Consider the following 8,868-nt stretch of genomic DNA (forward strand, 5'->3'; position numbering starts at 1 on the left):
GTTATTGTAGTAGCTGCCGAGCTCGTCTTCCAAGTCGACAACCATGCCCTGCTCATCGCCATTCGAGTCCCATGCCTCAGCTGGGGACAGTACTCAACAGAAGTCAAGAATGGTTGCACTAGATAAACAGTAACAAAGAAATAACAGGTGAACAGAGCTCATCCAGTGGTGTCAACATGCACCTAAATGCTGTAAGCTGTCGGAGGTGAATCAACCACTTAGAATTTTCTAGAGCAAATGACCCAAATCATGGCACAACCCCCTGCCCCCTTAAGAGAGCACTGATTTGGAACCAAGAGCCCTCTACTATCCATCTCCTGCACCTGCCCCCCACCCCCAGGCACCCGCTGCGAGCTGCAGCAGTGAAGAGAGCTGGTGTGGGAGAAGTCTGCAGCATCTGAGCACTACTGTGTGGCCCTGCGAGGTGCCCACCGATTCCCTTGGAAGGGACCACAGGTCTTCAGCTGTAGGAAACTGCAACCCTTTATTGTTAACATTTGGGGTGACACTTGCCGTGGCTCTCAAGATGTACTCTCTGGACCAGCATCATCAGCATCCTCTGAGGACTTGTTAGAAATGCAGGCTCTCAGGTTCAGCCCCAGAATACTGAAGCAGAATTTCAGGGTGGGGAGATGGCCCAGCAACCTCCGTTTGCGAGCCCTTGTCTGCATTGTCCAGTATGGTACCTTCTTGTCACACGTGGCTATTTAAATTGCAAGTTAAATAACTTCTAGAATTGAGTCCTTGGTTGCACTAGCCATATTCCAGGCCCTGAGTGGACATACACGGCTAGCATATCGAGACCATTTGCAGCGTCACAGAATTCTGCTAGACAGCACTGCTCAGGGTGAGCCTGATACATACTCAAGTTTGAAAATAATGAGCCAGGGGATAGGGTTTTCAGCCCTGGCTCCACGTTAGAATCATGGTGGATGGGGAGGATGCTTTTGAAACCTACAGATGATCCAGAACTACTCCAGACCAATTAAAACAGAATAGGAAGTGGGGAGTTACAGGCAGACGTGTAGCTTTAAAATGTGCCCAGGTGATTCTCATCAATGTCAAAGTTGAGAAGCTCTGCACCACGCTATGTCCTTGACATGCACATTTCATTCTTATAAGACCCTTAGAGGGTTCCTGCTACTCTAACCGTTCTACATTGGACACGCAAGCTCTGGAAGCACAGAGAGGGCAAGTAACCAGTCCATGGTCACATTGCTCTCAACACTGTCCGATGCCAAGGGGCATTCCTGGAAAGCAGCGGGCAGGCGGGTGCAAAGCGCGTGTAATTCCTTGCCAGAGTGCAGCCTGAGGAAGCCAGTAGACGTGGGGATGGCCGCCTTGCAGTGACAGCTGCTTTTAATTTGTGTCAAGACGAAGAAAAGCTGCCTTTTAATTAGAACAGTTTGGGATTTTTTTTTTTTTCAGTTGCCAGACTAACCCAGTTAACACGGATTAGTGCAGTCAGGGAAGGCAGGACACAGCAGCTCTGGGCTTGCCTCAGGCAGCCCCACTCCCTGAAGGACTGCAGGGAAGGTTTTCCTTGCAGGCCGTGGGCACAGTCTGGAAACAAGGACCAGCCACTACAAGGAGAAAATTGGTCCTGGCTAGTGCTGGGCACTGAGGGTCAGAGCCAGGCACCTCATTGTTTGGGTTAGGGGTAAGGGTCAGGGGCAGTTAATGTGGAGGGTCTCTGGGGCAAGACCTGGGAGAGCAGCTTGCTCTCAGGAGCTCAGGAGCCTGGAGGACAGTGCTTCTGATCCCTGGCTTCCCTGAGGACCTCTGTCTCCATCAGCCTTTCGTTCTAACAGTTCTTCCTCCCAGGCCCTTGCCTTAGCCCTGTGGCCTTCTCAATTGTCCACCCAGGATGCCTGCACAGCCCCACTCTGGTGCCCCACGAACCCTATGGCAAGCCCAGGCTGACTGTCTCTTCTTTGTGTTCTGACCACCAGCAAACGGGGTGCTTCTTGCATTAGTGCAAGGCAGCCCCATGGGCTATCTTGACAGCCTCTTCCCACCCTGAGATTCGGATTCCCCGCAAGACAGGGGTCTTTCCGTGAACAACAGCCCACTTGCCATTGTATAAGAACCTTTGCAAGATGATGTGCTCCGCTCTTATCTGATCAGACGAGGCAGAGCCCCAGATCTTCAGAACTGGAAAGGGGATTCTCCATTCCAGGTCATCAGAAAATCTCTTCTTGCCCAGCTTCCACTGGACAATAGAGAGTAGAGCCAAAGTCTCCCATTTACACCGCATGGAGCCAGGCTTCTGGTCTACCCTGCTGGCCACGTGGGCCCTGTCATAACACACCACCTCTAGGACCGCTTCCTGGCTCTGCGATCCCCATCAAGTTGCTTACCTTCAATTTCTCGCCCATATAATGGGGAACCTTTGCCTACCCCGTGTGAGTGAGCACATGTACAGAACAGGCTGGATCTTCTGCCCCCCTGGGAAGGTCACATGTAACTCCTCACTCTCCTTCCTCCTTGTTTATTCCCCAGTCTTCAACTCCTTGGACATGTCCCGCTCTGTGTCAGTGACCACAGCGGGGCAGTGCCGCCTTGCCCCGCTGATCCAGGTCATCTTAGACTGCAGCCACCTCTATGATTACACTGTCAAGCTTCTCTTCAAACTCCACTCCTGTGAGTACACCCGAGGACCACCCCTGGGAGGCTCTGACGGGTCCTCTCAAGGGCATGGGCTTTCTGCTCTCTTCTGCCCCCTTGAGGCTAGAGGAGCAGGCCGATGCCATCCCATCCTCTTCCTCCACATCACCCTACGCGTCCTGTGTTCTAAGAATCACACAAAAAGATAACCGGCCTGGCTCCACGGGAACAAAGGCAGTGAGTTGCTCCCAGAATGTCCATTGACGTGATCTCTTTGTACAAATTACTGTGGGAAAATAGAAGATAGAGCAGTTCCAGTAAATAGAGGGCTGCCCCCTAACTGGCCACAGATTTCTGGGGTACGTCCTAGAGTAGATTTTAAAAATGACTGGTCTTGTAGAAGTCCTTGCCCTTTCGCCTGCGTCTTGTTTAAAGCAGCGCTGCTCTGGGGCTGCTGGGCCAAGGTCCGCATAGTTGAAGACTCGCCCTGGTGAATCTGGTGTAGGTGATGACTAGGTCACCTAATCAAAAATTGCTACAATTTTAAAAATAAGACTAGAACTTCTGAGCTGTGATCTGTTAAGTACAATTCACAGAATCACAGTCAGGGAGGTGAAAGGGCCTCCGAGAAGGCAGTCTGTGGGGAGGAGGCTGCTGTCCATCCAGCATCAGCGAGCTGGCAGTGGGCACTGAGCCACACCCCCACGCCTCCGTCCTGTGGTCCTGCCTCTGACCGGCAGTCACCAAGTGGACTCAGTGGCTCTCTACCAGACCCACATCCACCCAGGCCCCAGTCGAGACACCCAGCGTATAGGCCCCTGGGAGGGGCTCCCTGCAGGGCCTGTGGTACCCATCGCACTGTCTGGTCAGGCCACGCCGCCTTCCCCGTGGTCAGTCCCCATGCCGACTGGCTCACACTCCAGGACCAAACAAAAAGCTCTGCAGGAGAAGCAGCCCCGACTCCCTGCTGATCCCACTGGCTCCATGGTTACCAGTCCTGGGGTGCTCTAGGCCAGGAATGTCTCCTCTAGACAGGACTGGCCCCGAGCTCCAGGAGGGGTGGCCTCGCCTTCTGGAGCCTGCTGGACTTGCCTGCTTGTCCCCTCTCATCTTCTCCATTCCTCCCAGGTCTCCCAGCTGACACTCTGCAAGGACACCGGGACCGCTTCATGGAGCAGTTCACAAAGTAAGGGGCTTAGGTGAAGAAGTGAGGGCAGATCAAAAAGTGCTATCAGGTCATTTCATCCGTGCGAGAGTTCTTGCTTTAAAATAATTGAAGGGTAAGGATGTCTGCATTCTCGGCAATAAAGAGGAGAAAGTCACTAGGGCGGCGGCACCCCAACCAACAGCTTGGAAGTTATGGGGTCTAATGAGCCCACAGAAGCATCGGGAAGATGTCATTCATCACCTGCTTTACACCCAGCACATTTTTTTTTAAAGATATAATTTATTTATGCTTACAGAACTGGGGTACAGGCCAGAGGTGCGGGTGGTGAGAGGATTCACCAGAGGCAGAGTGGGGAGCAGAACAGGCAGATGGACTGACATACACTGCTGAGGGGAGCACGGGGCGGCTCAGGAGAGGTCTGCTCGCCATGTGGGACAGCTCCCTGGCTGGGGATCGTGCTGCAGTGGCTGCGACAGCTTCATAGTGCTGCGCTTTAACCCGCCGTGCCCCCAGGGAGCCTTATACGCAGCATTTTATCCTCTTTTTCTCCCTCGTTTCATAAGGTCTCCTATCACATACATGCTACCAACCCCACACAGGTGTCTCTACGCAAGCCTTACTGCATTCTACTCACCTACCCAATTGCTGCTTGAGGCACCGAGGCACCAAGACTAAAACTCAAACCGGACAATAGCTTTTCCTCCAGAAAATACTGCCACCATCCACCATTTTCTTCTTCCCCTTGTCCAGTACAAATCCGTTTTGGCTCCGATGGTATCCCCATCTCTTCACACCCCTGCTGTTTGCTCCAATACTGATGGGACTCAGGACTTCCACCCCTGGCCCCTAGAATCCAACAGCCAGGAGATACCCAGCAGCCAGAGTACCCTTGTGAAGATGCACACCCCTTGTTGGGGTGCCTTGATGGCCCCTGATCACACCGAGAATGAAATGCAAGCTCTTGCCGTGCCTCACAGGCCCTGCATGGTCTGGCCCCGCCTGCCCTGGCGGCCCCCCTCACTGCCCCCCTGGCTGCTCACTATGTTTCAGACCCCTGTTCCAGTTCCCCGAGCCCACGGTGCACCCCTCCTTCAGGGCCTTCCCACTTGCTGACCCTCCCCCAGGTCCTCCCAGCCTGGCCAGCTCCAGGTCATGTTTGGCCACCTGGCCCTCACACAGGCTGTGGCAGTGCCGTATTTCAGTTGGGCCGCCCCCATCTCCCGTTCCTCCACACTCACCCCACCCTGTACCCTTTATCTCGACACCCAGCTTATTTCCTCCCCAGCTCAACGCACAACTGCGTTTGTTTGACTCCTGTCTGCTGAAGTGCTCAAGAAATTATCTGAATGGATTAAAGAGCTGCTTAGCCAGCTGTCTAGTCCAGGAAAGGTAGTTTGCCTGGCTAATGGGTTGGCTGCTCTGGTGCCTTTGGGAAAGAACACTGGTCGTGACCAGAGCAGGTTGGCTCATCCTCGGGGTCGGTGCCCGAGAGGACAGGAGGGAATGGAAGAGAGAGTAATACCGAGGGGCTGAGCAGGGCTTCCTGGCTCAGCCCCGTCCGTCTGCCTGGGCCTCCATGTTCTTCCTGTCATTTCCTCGTCCTTGACAACGGGAAAGCGCAGCGCCCAGCCCCACCGCCCGCTTCTCTTGCTGCTTCCTCTGCCACAGTCAGAGGGCAAGCTCAGGGCAGCCCTGGCCCCTTGCTTCCTCCTCCTGTTTGAATGGCTCTCTGCATTTTCTGTAATAAGTGGCTGATGGAAACCCTAGGAGGCAGGCCCTGGGGCTGACCTCCTGGAAGGTACGTTGGGAGCCTGACAGCAGGAGCCCTACTGTTGGCTCCAGCCCAGGGAGCTGGGGCCGTGGTCAGGTCACTCCACTTCCCTGCTCTTTTCTAGCTGAGAGCTCATCTCCTGAGAGCGGCCGCCTCTCTTGCTCTCCCTACAGCCCCAGCCACTCTCTGAGGCCCTGTGGCCCTGGAATTTGTGAAACACAGCAATGGCGCCCCAGAGACACACCTGGCCTGGGGTCTGAAAGGCAGCTGGGGGCGCGCGTGGGGTTGCAGTTCCTTGGGCTGAGCTGGACCCGCTGTGCGTTGCGGACAGAGGGTGGAGACCCAAGATCTTCCATCTCAGAGCATGGACGTCTGGCTGCTCTCTGCTTTCTTAGCCTCCACAGTTTAGATCACAAATGGAGAGAAGAAAATCTTGGTTTATTCCTATCCGCATCCACCCAAGAGGCAGACAACATAAATAGCTTTTGTCAGACAAATAGGTGTGAACTCTGTGCCTGGTACTGGAGTAAACTTAGCTCAGCGGGGGCCCAGTCTCTGCCCTCTGGTGATCCACTTGGGGAGATAACAAATGGATCTCAAACTAGGCAAATTGATTTTTTTTTTTTTTTAAAGAGAGACCTGAGTCACCAAGTTCCCTTTCCTTTTCCTCTGGTCAGTTGGTTTAGCCCCAGGGAAAGTAAATTGATTTTTTATAAGGTTGATTTATTTATATATATAAGAACTGGGTACAGGCCAGAGGTTCAGAGGATGAGAGGATTCACCAGAGACAGAGCAGGGAGCAGAACAGGCAGATCTGTGCTGAAAGACACCGCTGAGGGGAGCAGCAGGTGAGACAGAAGAGGTCTGCCGTGCCATGTGGGCCATCTCCTGGCCGGGGATCCAACTTGTACTGCAGTGACTGTGGGTAGCGTCAGTGCTGAGACTTAACCCCTTGTACCACCAGGACAGCCTAGAAGTAAATTGATTGGGATATCACCGTAAGCCAGACATCCCCTATCTACCAGCCTACATCATACATTCCATAGTGCCTCAGAAATTAGTTTTTGTATGCTGCTCTTCCAGAGGATTGTGGTTTGAATTGTTTTTCCTCACCACCAGCTAAGCGAGGACTAGCTACTAATAGTCTTTCCCTGTGGCATCATAATTGAGTCCTGGCGCCATAGAGGCCATCTCCTAGACAGCCAGCCTGTGCCTTTGGGATGGGCAGTGGTAGAAAGGCTGGGGAGTCTCACTGTCCCCTCCCCGGGGCTGGTGAGGCACCCAGCACCCCTCAGGCCTGTTTCCACCTCCAGGCTGAAAGATCTGTTCTACCGCTCAAGTAACCTACAGTACTTCAAGAGGCTCATTCAGATCCCTCAGCTGCCTGAGGTAAGGTGCCTGCTCATACTCTGGGAGCTTCTGAGCCCCAGCGTCCTCTCTGAAGAGGCCAGCAGGGCCTGGTGGGTGACCATGGGTTGAGGATGTGTCTTCCTCTCCAGAACCCACCCAACTTCCTACGGGCCTCTGCCCTGTCAGAACACATCAGCCCTGTGGTGGTAATTCCCGCTGAGGCCTCGTCCCCTGACAGCGAGCCAGTCTTGGAAAAAGATGACCTCATGGACATGGATGCCTCCCAGCAGGTGAGGACAGCTGGGGAGAGAAACGTGCCCCTTCCCCTTCCTCGAAGGGGAGGGGAGGTAGGGGGAGAAGCCTGCCCAAGACTTGCTGGATCGACCAGGTTCTTCTAACCCATGCTCTCACTGAGCATGCTGCTGCTGACCAAGTTAAAAAGGCTCCATTCTTACTTGTCACTCATCTGACTCACACGCAGATGTCTCCGAATCTCTAATTTTGTTCTCTTTTTTGGTCACTGCAGAATTTGTTTGACAACAAGTTTGATGACATCTTTGGCAGCTCACTCAGCAGTGATCCCTTTAATTTCAACAGTCAGAACGGTGTGAACAAGGATGAGAAGTGAGTCCGAGCTGGGTTCAGGCAGCGGGTACAGAAGCTGAACGGTCCGACCGGCAACCCTAGCGGTGGGATCCCAGTGACACTTGGCGTCTCCATAAATGTCTTGACCCTAAAACGTAGTCTCTCTAATCCCTGAGGAAGGTCTGCTGAGGTGGAAGTAACTGTGGACCCATGCATGGGTGGGTGAGAGTCGTGACTGTGACCCCGATGGTCTTAGAGTGTAATTTATGGAATTTCAAAGAATCATCCCAAATTAACGCCAGCTCTTAAGCGGTCTCCCTGCTCACGTATTTAAAAGGAGAGGGGTAGAAGCCCAGGGGAAGCCAGCTTGCTCTTCTGTCTCCAGGGATCACTTAATTGATCGGCTGTACCGGGAGGTCAACGGGCTGAAGGTGCAGCTGGAGAACTTGAAGACAGAGGTACGAGGGGCTCAGCTCTGCCTCTGGACTCTGCCTCACGCCACGCACTTGTACACTCAGTTCCTTTGAGGTCGATGCTGACTGGACCGCATCTTTCGGGGCATGTGGGCGTCAGGGGCAGGGATGTTAATGAGTAGAAATGCCAGAGTCAAAAGGTGCTGGTTTTCCTGTGGTCTTGGTCACAGCACACTCCTTGCTCCTCACCCTGAGTGCGTCTTCTGTGCGAACCCCAGGTTCCCCGTACTGTGTTGAGGTGATGCTGATCACCACCTGGCTGTCACCTATGGAAAAAAGATCTGTTCTTCTCACGGGGCAAAGGGAAGGGCTTGAGACAGCCCTGATGGCTGTTGCAGAGGCCAGCACCGTCGTCCTCCCGCTGCTCAGCCCTGGGCTGGCCAGAGGCTCACTTATATCTGCAGGCGAAGCGCCCTGTCCTTCCCTCCTACCAGCCCACCCTGACAGGACCGGGCCTCAGCCCTGCTGTTGGGAGGGTGGCTGGTAATGACCGGAAGGCTCAGTTCTCGTGAGGCCTGGGGAGCAGGCCTGTTAGAAAATCCTGGGTATCTGTTTGGTCACTGCTGGGTACACAGCAGGACCCGGCACTCTACCCCAGGGCGGCGGGTGACTGGTCCCGGGTCCCTCTCACAGAGCCAGCGCACAGCGCTGCAGCTGAAAGGCCGCATCAGCGAGCTGGAGGCTGAGCTGGCCGAGCAGCAGCACCTGCGGCAGCAGGCGGCCGACGACAGCGAGTTCCTCCGGGCCGAGCTGGACGAGCTCAAGAAGCAGCGAGAAGACACAGAGAAGGCCCAGCGGAGCCTGACAGAGATAGAACGTGAGAGACTGGGGGCCAGGGTGGGGCTGTGGGCCAGGGTGGGGTGAGGGGAGACTGTGGGCGAGGGTGGGGCTTGGGCCAGAGTTGGGGGACTGTG

General features: G+C 54.4%; 1 protein-coding gene across 3 annotated transcripts in view; it reads left to right on the forward strand.

Annotated features, from left to right (window-relative positions):
- The window catches only part of HIP1 (huntingtin interacting protein 1), a 120,452-nt gene that overhangs the window by 93,234 nt on the left and 18,350 nt on the right, over positions 1–8,868 (forward strand). For all 3 annotated transcript variants that reach the window (XM_004688281.2, XM_012729039.1, XM_012729040.1), the window contains exons 8-14: positions 2,503–2,643; positions 3,736–3,793; positions 6,860–6,935; positions 7,046–7,186; positions 7,423–7,520; positions 7,867–7,939; positions 8,588–8,771. In XM_004688281.2, the coding sequence (XP_004688338.2) occupies positions 2,503–2,643; positions 3,736–3,793; positions 6,860–6,935; positions 7,046–7,186; positions 7,423–7,520; positions 7,867–7,939; positions 8,588–8,771 (771 nt within the window). The remainder of the gene's footprint in view (positions 1–2,502; positions 2,644–3,735; positions 3,794–6,859; positions 6,936–7,045; positions 7,187–7,422; positions 7,521–7,866; positions 7,940–8,587; positions 8,772–8,868) is intronic.

This window comes from Condylura cristata, unplaced genomic scaffold, assembly GCF_000260355.1.
Source record: "Condylura cristata isolate star-nosed mole 26May11 unplaced genomic scaffold, ConCri1.0 scaffold00024, whole genome shotgun sequence".
In the NCBI taxonomy this organism is placed as follows: domain Eukaryota; kingdom Metazoa; phylum Chordata; class Mammalia; order Eulipotyphla; family Talpidae; genus Condylura; species Condylura cristata.